The sequence below is a fragment of the Pristiophorus japonicus genome, chromosome 14, assembly GCF_044704955.1.
Source record: "Pristiophorus japonicus isolate sPriJap1 chromosome 14, sPriJap1.hap1, whole genome shotgun sequence".
Lineage (NCBI taxonomy): Eukaryota > Metazoa > Chordata > Chondrichthyes > Pristiophoridae > Pristiophorus > Pristiophorus japonicus.
The window spans coordinates 63,571,024-63,592,899 of NC_091990.1; the positions used below are offsets into that span (position 1 = coordinate 63,571,024).

The following is a 21,876-nucleotide window of genomic DNA, read 5'->3' on the forward strand; positions in this document are numbered from 1 at the left end:
GATAGACAGATTTTTGAACAATAGGTGAGTCAAAGGTTATGGGAAACAGGCAGGAAAGTGGAGTTGAGGCCAAGATCAGATCAGCCATGATCTTATTGAATGCCGGAGCAGGCTCGAGGGGCCATATGGCGTACTCCTGCTCCTATTTCTTATGTTCTTATGAGCAATACCCATTTACCCTATCTCTGTTTTCTGTCTGCCAACCAACTTTCTATTCATGCTTCCTAATTTTCCTTGGGCTAGACTTTTGGCACATCACCGCCCATTTAGCGCCCATATCAGAGATTCAGGCTATCGCCCGTATTTGATGAAAAATGGAAACTGGCGCCCGATTATCACCCATTTATCGCCGGTGCCACTTTCGGGATACAGGAATGAGCTGCATCGCCCGGCCTATTTTTTTTTTTAAATGACGTCATCCTCATGCAATGCTCAGAATAGTGTTTATAATGGAAACTAGCGCCTGATTATCGCCCAGGGTTATCGGCGAGCACTACTTTCAGCATTTCGCCCATAATTCGCCCAAATGATCGCTCGTCCAAAAAGACGCTCAAGAAAAGTTACATTCACCTGACCTTAACTCGGCAGTATGGATGCCATTTTGCAACTCAGAGAATCTTAAATAAAAGGGTGTTTGAAGTGGTTGAGAGGAGAAGTAATTCGTGAGTGATTGTTAGATCTCTTAATTTCCAATGAAATACGAACTCCGATTGTAGTTTTAATTTCTTTATTTCTGGCAGACAGCAGTAACAAGCTCTTGGCTTTAAGCCAGGTCTTTGTCCTTCTGAGACCACATGGTCAAAATGGCTGTACTAATACCTGGATCAATTTACAAAAAAGAACTCGCCTTCTTTGACCTTATTGGCTCATTTAATAGTCTTTTAACCTTTTAATTGGCTCGCTACCCAAAGTCCTAAAATGTCAAGTTGATTGATGACTTAATGCAACATGCTGAACTGCACGTAGCAGCCTTGACTTGGGGGTCTGTGAATTTTCACAGTCTGTCTAAATGCAGCCTGTTTGAATTCTCTATCAATCCCTCCTTTGATTCTTTCACAAACTGAATCATAAAACATCAGGTATCACTGGTTAAACATTCTACAAAATAATTTCATACATGTTAATAGAGTTTCCTTCTAAAATTTGTTGATGTGTTTCGCCACATGTCCGGACTAGTAGCTTCCACACAAATTTACACCAACCCGAGTTCCATCGTGGCCACAATGGAAGTCTGATTTTAGTAGGTTAATTCACCTTATTCCAATTTAATCCAAATCAATATCTTAGTTCAACCAGAAAACAACCTTCCCTTAAGCATAACATACCCCTGTGCCACGTACAGACGGTATGCTGGGACCTGCAAGGTGTCTCACATGCGGAACAGCAGCTACAGCCGCCTGGTCGCAACAACATTTAATCAACATAAACAAACAATATAAAAGTAAAATAATTACAACAAATAGAATTAAACCTTCCACCAATGAAGTTCCTAGTGAACCTAGCCATTCAGTGGCTCCACTCCACAAAGTGAATGATGGGGGTTGCTTAAGTTTTTCTACCTCCTTTTGGATATGCTCCGCTAAGTGGGTAATTTCTTCGGAGCTATCTGGGATATATGTGCAACACTCAGTTCCGAGTAGGGCGCAAGTACCTCCCTTTTCAGCCAGGATGTAATCAAGGGCCAGTCTATTCCGTAGAGCTACTGTGCGGATTGCTACCATTTCTGCATTGATTTTAACTAGGGCCTCTGAGGTATCATTGGCTACCCGTTCCACAACGGATGACATGTTAATGGATTCCCTTGCCAGTCTGGCGGTCCCATACCTGGGGATCAGAATGGCAAAGAACCTCTCTGTTTCTGTGATAGCTCTCTTAGGACGGTGGATTACCCCAAGCTGCCGAAACCTGTCGGGAAACAGAACTAATAGCATTGGTTAAGTTCTGACATTATGATAACAAAGTGTCACTCATTAAGTGAACATCAGCTTTCCGTAAATCAATAGTTCCTGGCAGCGACATGGGTCTTCCTGTTATAATTTCAAATGGGCTTAGACCTGTAGTTCTGTTCGGGGTTGCCCTAATGCTACATAGCACTATTGGTAGTGCCTGGGGCCATGGTGTTCCTTCTTGGTGATATTTGGCAACCTGTTGTTTCAGAGTTCGATTCATTCGTTCTACTTGTCCTGATGATTGTGGATGATAAGGACAGTGTAAATCCCATGTAATGTTCAGTAGCCTACAGACTTCTTGGCAGACAGCACCTGTGAAGTGTGTTCCCTGATCTGAGTCAATGCAACTCGGGACTCCCCATCGGGGAATGTAATCCTTACACAAGACCTTTGCAGTGTGATTGGCTGTGTGTCCTTCTGCTATTCGACATGCTTCTGACACGGCCCGTAACTCGGCCTGTTGTGCTGACGTTCCTGAGGGTAAACATCCTTTTGCCACTACCTCATATAAGGTTGTAACTGCCCATCCTGCTTTTCTGGTACCATTGTCAACAAAGGAGGAACCATCTGTAAACAGGATGAGGTCTGGGTTGTGCAGAGGCTCCTCTGCTGCTTCTTCTGTTTCTTTTAAAATCTCCACGCAGTCATGCTCTTCACATTCTCCGCCTTCTTGCTCCCTCGATTCTGACATCGGGAGCATAGTTGCAGGATTAACCGGGCTGGCCCGGACGATATGGAGATTAGGAGCTTCCAAAACTGCTGTCCAGCGGGTCCATCTAGCTGCCGTCACCTAAGACATTCTATTCATAGACAGCAAAGTGTGTACGGTGTGGGGACACTTGACAATCAGACTAGACCCGCAGTGATCTTGCTGTTCCTTAGTGAGGGTGATGGCTTCTTTAGAGGCACGTTTCCCCTTTAAAATATCATTCAGTGGCTGAGCAAGCTGTGTGAAGGAGTCAATCCAATTTCTGTTAAAGCTACACAATCCCAAAAAAGACCTTAGTTCCTGAATAGTGGTGGGGTTTTTAGCAGCCCGAATGGCTGCAGTTGTATCCTGGGTAAGTTCTCTCTTTCCTTGTGAAATCTTTTGTCCCAGGTAAACAACCTCTTCTTGGGATATTTGTGCTTTGTCGATGCTGGCTTTATGTCCTTTCAGCCGAAGGTGGTCCAGCAAAGCTCGTAAATCTTGTTCATGCTGGTCTTCCGTGTTTGAAGCTAGCAGGATATCGTCTACATATTGGATGACTGTGGATGACAGGGGAGGTAATTCTCGCAAATGGCTTTGTAAAGTCATGTGGAATACCGTAGGGCTGTTGTGGAAACTCTGCGGTAACCGGGTCCAAGTATACTGTTGTCCTTGGACAGTGAAAGCAAACCACTGTCGAACCTCCGGTGCCAGAGGCACCGACCAAAATCCGTTGGCTATATCTATAACCGAGAAATATTTATGTTCCGGTTTGAGGGCATTAAAAATGGTGGGGGGGATCTGCGACCAAAGGAGCTTTTTGATCAATACACTGGTTAGCTTTCCTATAATCGACAGTTAAACGCCATGTCTCATTAGATTTTTGTACCGGCCACACGGGGCTATTGGAGGAGCTATGCCTTTTAATAAGCACCCCTTGTTTCTCCAATTGCTGAATAACCGGGAAGATTCCCGCGATGGCAGTTGGACTGATGGGATACTGTTTAGTGCATGGAGGCTTGGTCCCGGTAAATGACGCAGGCTCCATCTGGAGTAGGCCACAATTGTTCTTATCTTTAGCCCATATCGGGTGTTCCTTCAATTCTTCTTTCTTCAAAGTTCTAATTGACCATGTCACCCGACCATCCTCGAAATGCAACGATGAATCTATTTGGATTAGAACGTCCATTCCCAAAAGGGGTTGATCTACTGGGCCTATCCAGACCGGCGTGGTTAATTCATGTGGACCCAGCCCTATAAGTACCGGTGTTGTCCTTTTAATTTCCATTTTATGGCCCCCAACTCCATAGGCTGTACGTGCCCTACTATCCAACGGCAAAAAGTCTCCATATTGTAGGGGTAAGCATGTTAATTCCGCCCCTGTGTCTAAAAGACAGTCCCCATCTTTATCGCCCAGCCTCACAGTTATATATAGCCCATCTCCCCTCTGTTGTATTAGTGCGAGGAGGGGGGCCAGAGTGGGCTCTAATCGTTTTTTGCTATCCCAAGTAACTCCTTCTGTTGTTGTATTGTCAGTCGCTTAAATGCTTCTATGAGGTCGTTATCTTGTGACAAGCCTAGTTTGTTGGCTGAATTGTATCCCTGGCTGCGTCCTCTTCCCCAGCCACGACCTTTCTGTTTTGCCCTGCACATCTTGGCCCAGTGACATTCTTTCCCACAATAATGACATTTTCCGGGTAATTTTCCTAATAACTGTTTATCGGAATCCTGGGATTTCCATCCCATAGCCTGTACAGCTCAGACTTTAGCTCCCATATCCCGATCTAATTGGTTACATCGATCCACCAATGCTACAAAGGTAGTCCCTCTACCTTCCCAGTCCGGTAACACTACCTAAGCATTTTGGACAGTTCTGGCTTTAGAGCTGCCACAAAAGCTGCTTTCAGGGGTCCAAACACTTGTTCATCCATTTCCTCATCCGTATTATTCATACCCGAATGTTCTAGCCACGTGCATCTAAACCGCTCGTCATACTCCAGGACCTCCTCTGTTCCTTTCTGTTGGCAGGCTGCAATTTTTCCCCAGTCTGTCTTAGCTGGACTGAAGGCTTGCAGCCAGTGTTTTATCGCCTCCCATCCTGCATCTAATTCTTGCTCATCCTGCCCCAAAGCTTCTTCTATCTTGTCGTGCAATTTTCTTCCCTGTGTTTCTGGCACCATTATGGTCGAAATTTGCACTCCGTCCCAGGGATGAAGTTAATATATATTTCTTAAGCGGTCCAATTGGTCCCACGTTTTCACTCCCCCTTTCTTTGGATTGGGCAACTCCTTGGGCCTTTTATCAATTTTCTCTAGGTCTGCCGGATCATGAAATAAGTATTTTTTGTACACCCTTTTCCTCGTTTTTTTGGTTCCGCCCTCATCCGCAGTCTCTTCTGATTTGACTACAACTCGTCTTTTTTTAAACGGGGCAAAGCGCACCACTAATTCTTCATCCTTCGACCCTGTATCGTCGGAGGATTCAGAATTCGTATCTATTCCTCGGTCATGTCTTCGGGTTTGCGCTTTTAATTTATCCAAACATGGGTACTCTGGGAATTGACCGATACATTTTCCTTTTCCTATTACTGTCTCTTGACCTAATGATTTTTTCCATTCTTTAATTTCACCTTTAAGATCTTTAACTTCCGCTTCCGACTTTTCAAGTTCAAGTTTTTTCTGTCGGAGCTGTTCACAAACAGCTTGCAATTGGTCCTTTGTACTGGTCAGTTCTCGATCATGTTGGGAACGCATTAAAAATTTCATTCCGGTTTCGGATCTTTCCCATAATGGCTAAGGACCATCTAGTTCGCTCTTTATTTTTCATACGGGTCGTTTTTCCCCAGACCCTTTTAATCTCGTCCAAGGACCATTGTCCTTTGGAGGTTCCGTACTTTTGTTCGATCTTAATATAGGTTTTAGATAAATTGAATTGTTGCTCTATGTATTCTTTCAACTGTTCGAGAATTAAATCTATCGAAACCTCAGGTGGTGCCTGCCCACCTTTAACAGTTGTAGGCAATTCTTTGCTCTTATCTCCTGCTGCTATAATACTGATTTCTTTACTGGGGTCTCGAGTCGTAGGCTTTCTAGCCGATCAATAGGTCGGTGATTAATTAACTAACACACCGCCGAAGTTTAGACGTCTATGGGACCTCGAGCCGACTTCCAACCGGAGGGTTCGCAAACCGGAGGCTTTCGGAATCGTGTAGAAGGAGAGGCGAATTTAGACTTTTGACCGAGGACTTTTATAAAGAGGAGTCCTTACCTCAGTATGTCGGTCCGATGTCCAAAATTCAGTTTCTTTTCTCAGCGATCCTGTTCGTGACGCCAAAATTGTTAGATCTCTTAATTTCCAATGAAATCCGATTGTAGTTTTAATTTCTTTATTTCTGGCAGACAGCAGTAACAAGCTCTTGGCTTTAAGCCAGGTCTTTGTCCTTCTGAGACCACATGGTCAAAATGGCTGTACTTATATCTGGATCAATTTACAAAAAGAACTCGCCTTCTTTGACCTTATTGGCTCAATTAATAGTCTTTTAACCTTTTAATTGGCTCGCTACCCAAAATCCTAAAATGTCAAGTTGATTGATGACTTAATGCAACATGCTGAACTGCACGTAGCAGCCTTGACTTGGGGGTCTGTGAATTTTCACAGTCTGTCTAAATGCAGCCTGTTTGAATTCTCTATCAGTAATTTTAAGGGCGTTTTTGAATCTTGCCAATCATCTAATCACATTGTGGTTAATTTCCAGTTTATATTGCATTTGTTGAGGGTAATTTAAGAAAACAAATTCGGGTATTTATAGTGATGGGGCCTCTAATTTATCAACCAGTATTGATGACTGCTCACATGCTGCAGAATAGAGATGGGAGAAGGTATATTGTGCCCAATCAAAGAGGTGGCAGATTGCTGAGGAGGAAAAGATGTTACACCCAATGCATTTATAGGGATAAGCAATCATACCTGGACTTGTCCGATAACACGTGCGTTAGAAGTCTGCGATTCCGAACTGAGGTCATTAGTGAGATATGCCAGCTAATTAAGGGAGACTTGTAGCCTACCAGCACCATCAGAACCGCATAGCCCGTTGAGGTTAAGGTTACTGCGGCACTTTCCTTTTACGCATCGGGCTCCTTTCAGGCCTCAGCTAGCGACATTTGTGGTATCGCTCAGCACGCCATACATTGCTGCATTCGACAAGTGACTGAAGTCCTTTACGCAGGCAGGATGGACTTTATAAACTTCCCTATGACCAGGGAGGCATAGAGTGAGCAGGTTTTGGGGTTTTCAAGAATAGCAAACTTCCCCAAGGTACAGGGAGCAATAGATTGTATGCACATCGCCCTGCGCGCACCTTTACAGGATGCAGAGGTGTTTCGGAACCGAAAGGTTAAAGAGTTGCTCACAGCACACAAGCAGCGATATAATTGATAATTCTCCTTCTAATTTAAAGTGGTAGAGATACCGAGTGTGTGGTACCTTATTAAATATATTCTGAAAATCCATGTGCACTGGAACAGCTGCATTCCCTTGATCTGTCCATTTGCTCACTCTCCTAAATGGTTTAAACCCAAAATGGCTTTTACAAATCCAAAATGGCTTTTACAAATGCATGAATTAGAGTCTTTCTCTAATTCATGCATTTCTACATGTTTATTTTGTCTCAAATTATTGATTCTAAGAACTTGCCCACAACTGTTGGTAGGTTAACTGCTCTTTTGTTACTTTGATTTTTTGTTCTCTCGCTTCTTGAACAAAAATAGTGCATTGGCTGTTCTCCAATTTGGATATCTCAGGAGAACTTAAAAATTATAGCCTGAGCCTCTGCTATTAACTCTTTGGCTTCTTTGAACAGCTTAGGTGCCTGTCATTAGTCCCATGCTAGGTTCTGCTAATCTTTCAGCCTCATTTGCTTTTCCACAACTATCTCTAACAGTTGTTCCATAGCCTCCTGTAGTGCACCTACATCCTCACTTCCACCGTCATTTGTAAAAATGATGCAAAATACATATTTAATATCTCTGTTAGACTCCCTTCTTCGTCCCTGAATGGATCTACCCTCTCTTCAACAATTACTTATAAAAGCCCCATTTCCTTTTATATTATCTGCAAGTATTTCTTTATATTCCCTTTTAGCACTTCCAATGTCCATTTCACTTGGCCACTACACTTTCTATATTTATTTATTTCTTTATCGATCCACGGAACTCTATTCTTTGATGCATCCCCTTTTCACTCTGTAGGAATACATTTTGTCCTCTATCGATTTCATATTTAAAGATTTCCTATTGCGTTTCCATTGACCTGTTTGCTAAGTTAATTTGGACCAGATGCCATCTTATCTTGCTAAACTTAGCTTTTTCCAGTTCAGTGCCCTTTTCTTTGACATTTCATTATCTTTTTCCATTCTTACATTGAACTTAACTATGTTGTGATTACTAATGCCCAATTGTTTTCCGACTGTTACATCAGTTATTTGCCGCATTTCGTTTCCTAGAACTAAATCAAGCAGTGCTTCTTTTCTTGTTGGGATAGAAACATACTGATCTAGGAAGCAGTCCTGGATGCATTTTAAAAAGCCTTCCCCACTTTGATGATATGAATTACCTTGGGATATTTAAAATTATGCAATATTACTACTCCGTTTTTATTATTACTGGTCCTTTGGAAAAGACATTAAATTGAGCCCCATCTGCTGTCTCAGGTGGACTTACAAGACCTCATGGGACTATTCAAAGAAGAGCAGGTGAGACCTCCCAATGTCTTGGCAAACATTTATCTCTCAACCAACATTACTAAAAAGATCTCATTGTTGTTTGTGGGACCTTGTTGTGCACAAATTGGCTTCTGCATTCCCCAAATTATAACAATAACTACACTTTAAAAGTAGTAATAAATTGCCTGTGAACCACCTTGGGACATCCTGAGTTTGTGGAAAGTTCCACATAAATGCAAGTTCTTTCTTTTCCAACTTAACTGTATCAACTGTCTGCAGATCCTCCTTTCTATCTCATCTTGTAATGCATACCAAGAATTGCCTAGTTGCCTTCCCATTTCTTAAGTCTATCCTACAGGGTAGATTGCCTTCAGAGTGGATTACCATTCTTATGGTCAAGTGAAACAAACATGGAGCAGGATTTTGTTTATTTTTGTAAAAGATAAAAAGTGTGTGGACCACGAAGAAATGTCTTAAGACAGTGATTCCAGACTTTCACAAGTAAATGGACATATTTATTGAAAATAAAGGCTGGAATCTTTACCTTGGAGTCGGGTTGCTTGCATGCGGGCTGCATGGTGGGTCAGGAACCCGAAGATGTGAACAGCACATTCTGCAGTGTGAGTTTTACTTAATGGCCCCAATTAAAACAGTCATGCGCTGTTCCTGGCCTAATTGAATGGAACAGGTCTGATTACATCATCGATGACTCATTTCCAGCACAGATATTTAAAGCAGCCTTGCACAGGTTGATGTAGGAGTGAATAAGTTGGTATCCAGAGGTATCAGTAACATGATAAAACTGCTAAAACTATGGGTCATGAAGACAACGCAGAGGGCTGCACCAAGATTCAATGATGCTTCTCTCAAAGTTCTGCTGCATACAGTAAGAGCACACAGGGAGGTCCTCTTCCCTGATGATTGATGCGAACAACCACCCAAAGACACCAAAAGGGGATGGCTAGAGATCGCAGAGGAGGTCAGTAGCAGCGATGTGATCAGAAGGCTGTGGGTCCAGTGCCGGATAAGTTTCAATGATCTATTGAGGTCAGGAAAGCTGAGTGCAATGCGACACTGACCTACATCCTGATGTGCCTGTCATCACAACCCCATCACTGTGCCTTTTCAAGCCTATCCTACACATCATTCCTCACACCAACCTACCTTACAGGTCCACCCAGCCCTCTCTGTCTATGTACATATTCACACCCCCATCTGACTAACCACCACTGACACTCATCCTCATCCTAATGCAATCGTAGCAAGTAACACCACAGAAGAAGACTATTTGGCAATGTCTCCCCTCTCCCTCTTGTCACCCTCTACACATGTAGCCCATCTATTCCTTACACTCATTCCATCACTCTCACTCAAACTTCTATCCTTTCCGTCCTTGCAGGAGAAGAGAGCCCACAACAATAGGGAGAGGCAGAGAACTGGAGATGACCCTCCAGTCTTCACTCAATTGACTGCAGCAGAGGAGGAGGCCCTGGAGATCTCTGGAGATCTCTGGAGTTGCAGAGCTGTTAGTGGTAGGAAACGGAGAGAGGACATCCCAGCAACCTGGTGGCAGAATTACATCACATATAGTCACATGGCATACAGCAATCACTCATATGGTGACTGATGTCAGCAGCCAGTGAAATGTCATCATGTGCATAATGGTAGCGTTACCCACTCTTATTATAACATTTCTAATTCATCTCTTTACACTCCCACATGTCCATCAACTGCCCCCTCCCAACTGTCCAGCCAGAGGAGGAAGACAACTCCTCAGAGCAACCTCCAGCCTGTGAGGGTGCACCGTCAGCAGACCCAAGCGCAACCAGCACCAACGCAGATACACACACCTCGATGGGTCCTGTGCAAGATAGAATAGTGGTGTCACCTGGTGTCTCACATCTCAAGTGAGCAAGAGCAGATGGTGGAGACAGGGACAGCAGTGGAGACTCCTCGCCGAGGGCGCAGGATGCTCCAGGCTCTGATGAGCTTCATATAGACGCCGAGCCTTGGGGGTCATCGAGAAAGAGGGTGATCTTGGAGGGGCAGCAACAATTGCTTGAGGCTCTGGCAGCTTTTGCAGCTGCGATGTCTGCAAATGTGCAGAGAATGGAGGAGCCCATCTCCAACATGAGCATCACCATGTCGCAGGTGACAATGTGTTGTTCTATGGAAAGAATGGCCACCTTCATGGGGCAGCAAATGCGCCAGTTACATGAGCATATGCTTGCTGTGGACAATAGATGGCAGATGCTCATCGACCTCATCTCAAGGAGGGATATAAAGGTAGACTTGGGCATTCATCACCCTATTGATGTGTGCTTCAGCTCCTTGCTAGCAGGGAAGTGCAGGTGGCCCATGAGAGGGATGATGGTGAGAGGGGACATGAAAATGGGGTCTCTCCTCAAGGTGCTCCCACATCTCCACCGAAGCCTCCCCCTCAGTCCGATCCCCACATGTTTTCTCGGATCCCGATGGCCGAGTCTGCCCCTGCACAGTTGCAGGAGGAGCAGACTTTGATGGGGCCTTCACAGGCAACAAAACCCAGAGGACGTCCACCAAAAGTATCTAAGCAGTTGCAGCAAGGAAGTAAGCAGCCTGCCTCTACGTCTGCTGAAACTACAGGGGTTACACCTCATGGAAGCACTCGGAAAAGAAAAAAGACACAATCATAGATGCATAAAGGTATGCACATGGGTGTATGAACAAATGTTAAGTGATAAGTTTCAGGTATATTTATGACACAGGTAAATTTATTTATTTGCACCACTACCTGGGAAGTGGCCTGGTCACTTGGAGTGAATAGTGAGACATTACTTAACCTCGAGCAATGGGAGTTTGGGTGAGAGGGATGGCTTGGTCATTGTAGGGCTGTTTTATGATGCTGTTGGCGGGGGGAACTTAGTACATCATGTGTCAGCCATATGGATGCATTGGAGCAAGTTAAGTAAATCTGAGCATTATGAGGCCATCCTGAGCCCCCGGCAGCAATGTGCGCTGCTGCTGGTGCCATCTCCACCTCAGGTTATTCCTACTCCTCATCTTCTTCCAGCTGATGCTCTTCCTCCTCCTCTGAAGAGGCTGTGCACTTTGCGCCTTCCTGCTCCTGTAGATCCAATCCTATGTTGTACAGCGTGCAGCAAACGACAATGATTCTGAAGACCCTGGCAAGTGCTTACTGAAGGGTTCCTCCAGATCTGTCACGACATCTGAAGCGCATCTTCAGCATGCCTATTACTTGCTTTATAAAACATCTGGTGCACATGTGGCTCTCATTATAATGCTCTTGGCCCTCAGTACTTGGCCACCTCAAGGATGTCATGAGCCACGTCTTCAGTGGACAGCCCTTGTCACCAAACAGCCAGCCTGTAAGTCTGTTTGGAGGTGCGAAGAGCTGAAGAAGGGTGGACTGCCGCAGCACGCAAGAGTCATGACAGCTGCCGGGGAATCTGGTGCACACATGCATGATGATTTTTTTATAGTTGCAGATGAGGGAGTGGAAGCCCTTGCGGTTGACAAACACTCCTGGGTGATATGGGGGTGCCTTGATGGTCACATATGGATGATACCCTGCACCTGGGGGAAGCCAGCCAGAGCTGCAAAGCCAAGTACCCTCTCAGAAACACTGGTTTCATCAGTGGCAAAGTTGATATAATTGGCTGACTTGTCAAACATGGCATCGGTCACATATGTGATGCATCTGTGGGCGGCCAACTGCGAGATCCTGCAAATGTCTGCTGCAGATCCCTGGAAGGAGCCTGAGGCGAAGACGTTGAGAGCGGTGGTGACTTTGACAGCCACTGGGACGACATGTCCACCTAGAGCGATAGCCTGAGCCTCCTGAAGCATTGCTTCTCAGTGTTGTCCAGGAAGCTCATCCTATGCCTGTATATCCTGTGTCAGCATAGTGCATCATCATATCATCATCATCACAGGCAGTCCTTCGAATCAAGGAAGACTTGCTTCCACTCTAAAAGTGGGTTCTCAGGTGACTGAACAGTCCAATATAGGAATTACAATCTCTGTCGCAGGTGGGACAGACAGTCGTTGGAGGAAAGGGTGGGTTTTGCTGCATGCTTCTTCCATTGTCTGCGCTTGTTTTCTGCATGCTCTCGGCGACGAGACTTGAGGTGCTCAGTGTCCTCCCAGATGCTCTTCCTCCACTTAGGGCGGTCTTTGGCCAGGGACTCCCAGGTGTCGGTGGGGATGTTGCACTTTATCAAGGAGGCTTTGAAGGTGCCTTTGAAATGTTTCCTCTGCCCATCTGAGGCTCACTTGCCGTGTAGGAGTTCCAAGTAGAGCGCTTGCTTTGGGAGTCTCTGGTCGGGCATGCGAACAATGTGGCCCACCCAATGGAGCTGGTCGAGTGTGGTCAGTGCTTCGATGCTGGGAATGTTGGTCTGATTGAGAATACTGACATTGGTGCATCTGTCCTCCCAGGGGATTTGCAGGATCTTGCGGAGACATCGCTGGTGGTATTTCTCCAGCGATTTGTGGTGTCTACTGAATATGGTCTACGTCTCTGAGCCATAAAGGAGGGTGGGTATCACTACAGCCCTGTAGACCATAAGCTTGGTGCCAGATTTGAGGGCTTGATCTTCAAACACTCTTTTCCTCAGGCGGCTGAAGGCTGCGCTGGCGCACTGGAGGCGATGTTGAACCTCGTCATCGATGTCTGCCCTTGCTGATAGTAGGCTCCCGAGGTATGGAAAGTGGTCCATGTTGTCCAGGGTCGCGCCGTGGATCTTGATGACTGGGGGACAGTGCTGTGTGGCGGGGTCAGGTTGGTGGAGGACATTTGTCTTACGGATGTTTCGTGTAAGGTCCATGCTTTCATACACCTCGGTGAAGATGTTGACGATGACTTGGAGTTCAGTCTCTGAATGTGCGCAGACGCAAGCGTCATCCGCATACTGTAGCTCGACGACAGAGGATGGGACGGTCTTGGACCTGGCCTGGAGGCGACGAAGGTTGAACAGGTTCCCACTGGTTCTGTAGTTTAGTTCTACTCCAGCGGGGAGATTGTTGAGTGTGAGGTGGGCATTGCAGCGAGGAAGATCGAGGAGTGCAGTGCTGTGTTGCCCCCCCTCTCTCATGTAGAGCATCTGGTCATTGAGGAGAAGGCTGCTGTTGTGGCTGCTGCTACTGGTGTTGTGGCTGCTGCTGCTGGTGTTGTGGCTGCTGCTGCTGCTGTTGTGGCTGCTGCTACTGGTGTTGTGGCTGCTGCTGGTGTTGTGGCTGCTGCTGCTGGTGTTGTGGCTGCTGCTGATGTTGTGGCTGCTGCTGCTGGTGTTGTGGCTGCTGCTGCTGGTGTTGTGGTGGCTGCTGCTGGTGTTGTGGCTGCTGCTGGTGTGTTGCTGCTGGTGGTGTTGTTGTTGTTGTGGGCTCATCTTGGTCTGATTCTGAGATCCAAGGTGAGACAGCACCCATGCTGATGTAATAGATAGCAGATAAAGTGGCGGTCAGAGGCCCAATCCCTCAATGTTGTGATAGTGACTAGAAATGTGGTAAGAGTGGCTTCCAAGGTTGCAGAAATGACCTGCAAACTGCTGACAGCTAAATCTTGGCACAAAATGGAGTCAGCAAGAGCCGTTCCATTAGCTAAGTAATCAGGTGTAACGTGGGAACATTTATGTGTTTTTCCCAGTTCTTAATTAATGGACTCGCAAAATTGGCTCTGAGCTTCCACCTCCCCTTCACAGGCGAGGTTCGTGAGATGCGTGAATCCCATGCTTAAGAAGTTAAAGCCAAAAGCTACTGTTAAAAAGCCTCTTAAGCGTCTCTCAACAAACATTTAAATACTTAAATGAGTTCGCCCAGCTCTGCTGAGCAGGTCCGTGGTGTGCCTCGAAACACGCCGAATTAAATGTGGAAGTCGGCGGGATGACGGCGGGTTGCCGACATGCTGCAATATTGGTGATTTTTACTGCTGACCTGCTCCCAAACCCGCACACTCGAGACTGGGAAAAGTCTGACCAAATATCGGTGCCAGTGACTTTGAACTCTATGTGCAACACAGAAATAAATATTTCTTGGCCCACCAGCATCTATAATTTGTTGCTGTGCAGTAAGAATGTTTCCAGCTAATACACTTTGGACTTTGAATGATGATATTTTAGACCATCCTTTCCCATTGTAGATACAATGTGATAAGGTACTATATGGTAGGCTCATGACAAAGTGCATGTGAGTTAGGGGACAAATGACTGAATGGATAACAAATTGGCTAAAAAATAGAAAGCAGAAAGTATTGGTCATGCAAGACTTTCCCTTTTGAAATCCATGCTGATTATTCATTATTACATTTTTGGTTTCCAGATGTTTTTCTATTTTCTCCTTTAGTAGGGATCCCATTATTTTTCTTACCACCGATGACTGGTCGATAGTTCCTTAGACATTTTCTATCTCCCTTTTTAAATATAGGTATTCTGTTAGTTATCCGCCAGTCCTCTGGCACGACACCTTTTTCTAACGACTTATTAAGTATGTGTAATAGTGCCTCTGCTATCTCTTCTCTAGATTATTTTAAAAGGTATTGATGCAATCAGTCCAGACCAGGGGTTTATCCTCTGAGTTTGATTAGTTTATTTCATTCGTTTATTTATTAGCCTAGGACATGACTGCAGCAGTCCCTCAGGGCAGTGTCCTCGGCACAACCATCTTCAGCTGCTTCATCAATGATCTTCCTTCCAATGACCAGAAATTTAACTGGACCAGCCACATAAATACTGTGGCTACAAGAGCAGGTCAGAGACTGGGTGTCTCACCTCTTGACTTTCCACCATCTACAAGGTACAAGTCAGGAGTGTGATGGAACATTCTCCACTTGCCTAGCTGAGTGCAGCTCCAACAACACTCAAGAAGCTCGACACCACCAAGGACAAAACAGCCCACTTGATTGGCACCCAATCCACCACTTTAAACATTCACTCCCTCCACAACCACCGCACCGTGGCTGCAGTGTGTACCATCTACAAGATGCATTGCAGCAACTCGCCACGGCTTCTTCGGCAGCACCTCCCAAACTAGCCTAGAAGGACAAAGGCAGCATCACCTCCATGTTTCCCTCCAAGTCACACGCCGTCCTGACCTGGAAATATATCGCTGTTCCTTCATAGCCGCTGGGTCAAAATCCTGGAACTCCCTCCCTAACAGCACTGTGGGAGTATCTTCACTACACGGACTGCAGCGGTTCAAGAAGGCGGCTCACCACCACCTTCTCAAGGGCAATTAGGGATTGGTAATAAATGCTGGCCTTGCCAGTGACGCTAACATTCTGTGAACGAATAAGAAACAAATTCTCCCTTTTTTATTTTAAATGTGGTTCCAATCTCATCCGATGTCATATCCCCCTGATCTGTCTTCCTGGTAAATACTGAAGCAAAGTAATTATTTAATATTTCTGCCATTTTACTATCGCTGCCTGTGATTTTATCCTGTCCATCCCTTAGTGGCCCTATTCCCATCCTGACTTTTTTTATTTATGTGCCTGTAAAATATTTTACTACTTTGTTTCATGTTCCTTCATAATTTATTTTCATTGCTCGTCTTTGACTTCCTAATTGGTTTTTTTTACTTCTCTCCTAATCTCTTTATATTCTCCCTTGTCATTCTCTCCCCTGCTGTTAACGTACTTAGTGTATGCCTCTTTCCTTGCCCTCAGTTTTTCCCTTATGACTTTATTCATCTATGATGTCTTATTAGTGTTTAATTTGTTCATGTTTTTTAGCAGAATCTATTTTTCCTGGACTCTGTTGTTCACTGTTTTAAATGTTCTACATATTGTTTGTCATTATTGTTGCCCCTCAAAATCATATTTTCTCCAATATAATATCCTGGTCTTTGACATGCTTATTTCCTTCCCAATTATTATCTTAAAGTGTATTGTGTTATGGTCACCATTGCCTACATGCTTCCCTACTTTTACATCTCTTGTCTGCTCTGGTTCATTCCCCATTACTAGTGAATCCTCCCTTGTTGGGCTTCTTACATACTGGTTTAGAAAGGAGTCCTGGACACATTGTAGGAACTCCATTCACTTATCCACTTTACCTACTTCTTTTGGCCAATAATTTTGGGGTAGTTGAAATCCCCCATAATTATTACTCTGTTTTTTACTAATTTCCGTAATCTGTTTGTATATTGCTTCCTTTACCTATTAAGTGGTATGTAGACTACTTCTATTGGTGTGATTGAACGTTTATTATTTTATATTATTAGAAACACATGCATTCTATTTCTGTCTTGCTGATGGCTGTGTCACTTTTTTCTACTGCCATTATGTTTTCCCTAATAAGTACAGCTACTCCACCTCCCCTTTTTCCCTCTCTATCTTTTCTAAATATGTTATACCTTGCATTGTTTAATTCCCAGTCCTAAATTTTCTGTAGCCATGTCTCAGTAATCCCTACTATATCTGATCCCTAACACCATATTATTGCTACCAGTTCCCCTGTTTTATTACGGTCACTGTGTGCATTGTTGTGTACACAGTTTAACTCATTTTTAATAGCAGTTCCTCTCACTTTATGTTTAACCATCTTTTTACACTCCTGTTCTATAACTCTACTTAGTTCCTGGCCTTAATTTAGTCTGTCCTACACTTCTATGCTGTTTTGTTTATATTTAGTGTTGTTTCATTTATTGTAGATCCCTTCTCCACCTGCTCCCCCAACCCCCGTCTTACTAGTTTAAAGCCTTTGCCATCTCCCTATTTACCCTGTGCTGCATATTTAATGTAATTCCATGTAATTTAAGATTTATTGCAGTGGATAATCATAAAAGCCTGGCATCTGTTTTCTGAGTAGGTATATTCACATTTCTGAAGATTCCAAAAATAATTTAGCAAAGAACTTCATCACTGTGTGTGTTTACAGACCCACTTTCCATTGTAAATGTGGCAGTTTGGCATACACTGTGAATGCTTGTGTTTACCCATTTTGCTTATATGTATAGGGATTGTGTACCTGGCATAACATTTTAAATAAATAGGTGTTGTGGCCTCCAGAGGTGTGCATATAAAGTGTGACGCTTTCAACTACGAGAGGGTGGGCGTTGAAATACCGTGGAAAAGATTGTTATGGTTGGGATGAGTTTGAGAAGGAGAAAGTTAGAAAATAAAGCATTGTATTTGCATTCCATCTTACCAGGCCTCAGAAACATCTCAAATTACTTCATGTCCAATGACTGTAATGTTGGTCAGAACACCAGAGGAAATTACCTACTCATATTGAAATAGTGCTTTAGGATCTTTAACAAAGGGGCTTTGACTTATTGGCCCGGATTTTGCGGTCAGCGGTTAAGGAACGGCGTCGCTATTCATTACACTTACAGCTGCATACAATCTTTTCCTGGGCTTTTGAGCAGCAACTTACGGTTACTAGGGATCCTTTTCAGCACGGCACCCTCTACAAGAGATCTGTGGCGTGTGTGAGCTGGAAAGTAACAAGGTGGCTCTTCAACTGTCAAATTCAAGAATCCTCACTGAGTCACGCAGGCCGCTATTTCCCCCACCTCAACAGGCCCGGTGCAGCCGGGGTTGGTGGCAGGTCCTCACTGATAACTCCCGCTGTGTAGAATGATTTTACGCTGCTTGGGCTTCTTAAGCCTGCCGAGCGCGTTTGCCGGCCAATTGAAGGAAGCGGGTCTGATAACGTAATTTGATGACGCATCATCAGCCAGATTCTTTAAAGGGACTATGTCCAAATTTACTTTGACAGTTGTGCTGTCAGTGTTCTACTGCATTAAGATGCTGCAAACACTGACAAGCACTGAACAAAGTTGCACGGCTGCACCCTGGCTCTCCCATGACTCACTTCATATGGACGGAAGAGACACCCCCCAGGAGATCAACGCAACCTGGCTACACATTGCACAGGAGGACACAAGCAGGGATGTCGTCAGAAGCACCAGGCTGCAGTGGCACAAACCTTTCAATGATCTCAGTAGATCACAAAACGTTACTGCAAAGCCATGCTCAAACTCATCCTGCTGTGCCACTCATCACATCCCCATCACTTTGCCTTTCCTACCCTACTCCTGCACATCCTTACTCACACCAACTTACCTGCACCTCCACCCATCCCTCTCTATCTACATTATCACCTCCCCATCTCACCAGCCACCCCTCACACTCACCCTCATCCTAGTCCAATCACACCAACTAACAGTACACAAGGGTAGGCACTTGGGTGTTTTATGCAATGTTCATGTAAAGTGTCTGTTAATCTGCTGTTAAACATTGAAATCTTTATTTTCAACACTTTGCATTCTTGGACAGATTTGTGTGTACCTTTGGAAGTAGCTTAGTTGCAGTGAATGGTGAGACATAATGGTACCTCCCGCAATGGTAATGCATGTGAAAGGAATGGTTTGGGCATTGTCGAGATTCTTTATGGTGTTGGGATGAGGTGGTGCTAACCTGGCACATCATGTGGCAGCCAGGGTGTGCATCATCAAGTGAGGTAAATCTGACCACGGTTAGGCCATCCCTGGTTCCGGGCAGCAATGTGGTTGGGTGCTGATGCCCTCTGTCCTGTGCAACATCAGTTGATTGAGAGAAGGTTGGTGTTGTTGTTGGTGCTGCTGGTGTTGGGGCTGATCATGGTGGGATTCTGAGGACCAAGGTAAGATAGGTTCAAGGGCACTGATGCTAATGTAATAGATCTCAGGGGAACTTGAGGTGACAGAAGTGATGTCAATGGTGAGAGAGGTTGTTCCAATGAGCTGACACTGGATAAAGAGATTGCTCCAAACATTTTTAACCTGCATACAGTATAATGTGCCTTCCAAATGCAGGAAGCAACAGCTTTTGATCTTGGAAAGTGAATAGCTGTGAGATGGGAACATTTATAGCAGAATTGCAGCTGTCAAGTAAAGAAATGAATTCCCTCCTTACTTGACGTGATCCCCGAGCAACATAAACCTCGTGAACAACCTGGTAAAATAATAGGCTTTTAACAAGGTCAGAATGACCTAAATTGCCTCCCCTGTCGCTGCGTGTCGGGTCTGTTCAGGGTTGACAGACCTGACATCTGGGAAAGTAGCATGGCGGCGGGTTGACAGTGGAGTCCCAACGTGCTGGCAATCATTTTAAATTTAACAGCTGACCCGCCACACATCCCGTCCTCTGAGCGCCGGCAAAATTCCGTCCTCAGAGTCTAAACCAGGAAGTATAAATTAGAATATTTAGTTCAATGTAAAATCATGTACAGAAAGCAAAATAAGGAGAGAAAAAGAAAGATGGGATTGAGAGAAATAAAAGACAGAAAAAAATTTTTTTTTTAATTTTTAAAAAATCTCCAACCATAATTAAAATCTGAAGGAATGCGACTCCACAATTGAAAAGTACATTTTCAATGCCAGAGAGGTTGTTTGGCAGTAATTAAGACTTAGCACACCTTTAAAAATTCACTCACACCTTAATGCACAAGCCTTAACTTTTTCTGGTGTGTTTTGTGGGTAAGTATAACAACTTCACGCTCTTCATGTATTTATATGCCGAATAGCTTGATGAGGTACCAGTGTAGCGAAGCTTGTGGAGAAACAGGGCAACTCGGACAGTAACTTCTGGATTTCAGCATTGAACTACACATGTGCAAACGCTGGAAGTTGCTGTCCGATTTACTTATTAGTATTAATGCAAAATCCAAGTTAAACTCTCATCAGAAGGACAGCATCCCTCACGAAGCAGCATTCCCTCCTAGAGCATTACCCATAAACTATGTTTAAGTCCTGAACTGGGGCATGAAGCCTAGGCCGGTTGAGCCAGATGCATGGGTGTTTGTTTAGGTGAGACCGAGGAAGAGTTGGAAAGAGATGATGGGAAGGGGGGATTTATTTTACTCAATAATTCATTGGTATTAATTTCTGGAACTTGTCAGTTCTGTAGGTGGTTGGGTTGACAATTCTGATTGGATGTATTCCTGAAGGTTTTTTTCCCATCTCCAATACTTTAATATCTAACAAATAAAGGTGTTCAAGTTTCTTTTCATTAACCATATGATTGTTTCAGTTTATAAGGACTGCAGGAAAATAGGGAAAATAGTAGAGGGGGGAGGAGTATCCTTAGTGATTAAGGATGAAATCACTTCAGTGATAAGAGAGGATATAATGAAAGGTAAGCAGACAGTGGAGACTTTATGGATAGAATTAAGAAATAGAAAAGGATTTAAGACTGTAGAGGGAGTTGTGTATAGGCCCCGTGTTAGCAGCTGCGAAGTGGTAGATTGTATAAATGTAGAGATTAGACAAGCATCTAGTAAAGGCAATGTGGTTTTAATGGGGGATTTTAACATTCATATAGGTTGGGATAAGCAGATTAGCTCATGTCAATTTCTTGAGTATGTTCAGGACAGTTTTCTGCAAAAATGGCACTGAATTTGCGGTCGGAGGCTTCCCATGGGGAAATGTCTCCGATCCACAAATAAAATACACGCATACCTGGTGGGCCAGGAGGTAAGGAGACTCATGGTCTTGTACCGATCCGGGTCCCCATGGATAGAGGCCCCTAGAATCACGTGGGATGGCCTAACGAATGAAAGAAAGGAATCCCCATTCCTGCTTCTGGGGATTCCGTATTTTTGGAATACGCCAAATGTACACACAAAATACATTTTAAAAATTACATGTTTAAAATGAATTAAAATGCCATTTAATTAAATATTTTTGAAATTATAATTTTTTTAAAAAGAAATTTAAATGTTTTAAATGAGCTAAAAAAAATAACCTTACCTTATTGCACAGGTTCTTTACTATTTAAATGATTGAAAAAAAATATTTTAATGTTTATTTGAACTCTGACACTGGTAAAAGCAGTCCTTACGCCTGCTTTTACTAGGTGTAAGAATTTCACGGGCATTCGCTAGGCAGACGTAGGGCAAATAGCCCGTGGATGCCCTTTAACCGGGGATGTGTTGAATCTGTCAAGAAGATTCTTGACAGATCGCAAGTTCCAGGTTTTCGTGCAGGCGCTTCGCACATGAAAATCCAGAACTTGCGTGGCACTTACAGGCATTTTTGCACCTAGTACGCGCCCGTAGGGGCCGAAAATTACGGGCCAATATGTCCTTGACCCAACAAGGGGGTAGGCCATATTATATTTAGTAATGAGTAATGAGCCAGATTTAGTTAACAGCCTAACAGTGCGTGAACATTTAACTAATAACGATCATAAGAAGTAGGAGTGGTTAATTGCGTAGTGCCCTGTTTTGGGGCAGTAACAGCCGCGAGGCGGGAGTTCCTGCACCAGGCGTGAACGTCCTGCCCGATATTGGGCTTACCGCCCCCGAGAGTAAGTGCAGTGCAAAATAACACGATCCACTTCCTCTGTGGGGCGCAAGCGGTGCGGAAGCACACAGAGAGGGGTGCAGCGCTAGGCGCTGGGACATATAATGCTGTCGTTTAGAAGAGGCCTTCCCCTTCATTAAAGGGGAGTGCCAAGCTGCCGACTCTGCAGGTCCCTACCTGGATCACCAGTGACCGGGGTGCTGTGGCATCAGCCTGGCACTCAAGCGAAGTGT

The 21,876-nt window shown here is 44.4% G+C and overlaps 1 protein-coding gene across 5 annotated transcripts in view; it reads left to right on the forward strand.

Annotated features, from left to right (window-relative positions):
- LOC139279927 (adhesion G protein-coupled receptor B2-like) overlaps positions 1-21,876 on the forward strand; it is a 1,236,268-nt gene that overhangs the window by 959,771 nt on the left and 254,621 nt on the right. For 3 of the 5 annotated variants that reach the window (XM_070899255.1, XM_070899257.1, XM_070899258.1), the window contains one exon: positions 8,345-8,386. The exons of the other annotated variants lie outside the window; for them this stretch is intronic. In XM_070899255.1, the coding sequence (XP_070755356.1) occupies positions 8,345-8,386 (42 nt within the window). The remainder of the gene's footprint in view (positions 1-8,344; positions 8,387-21,876) is intronic. 5 annotated transcript variants of the gene reach the window in all.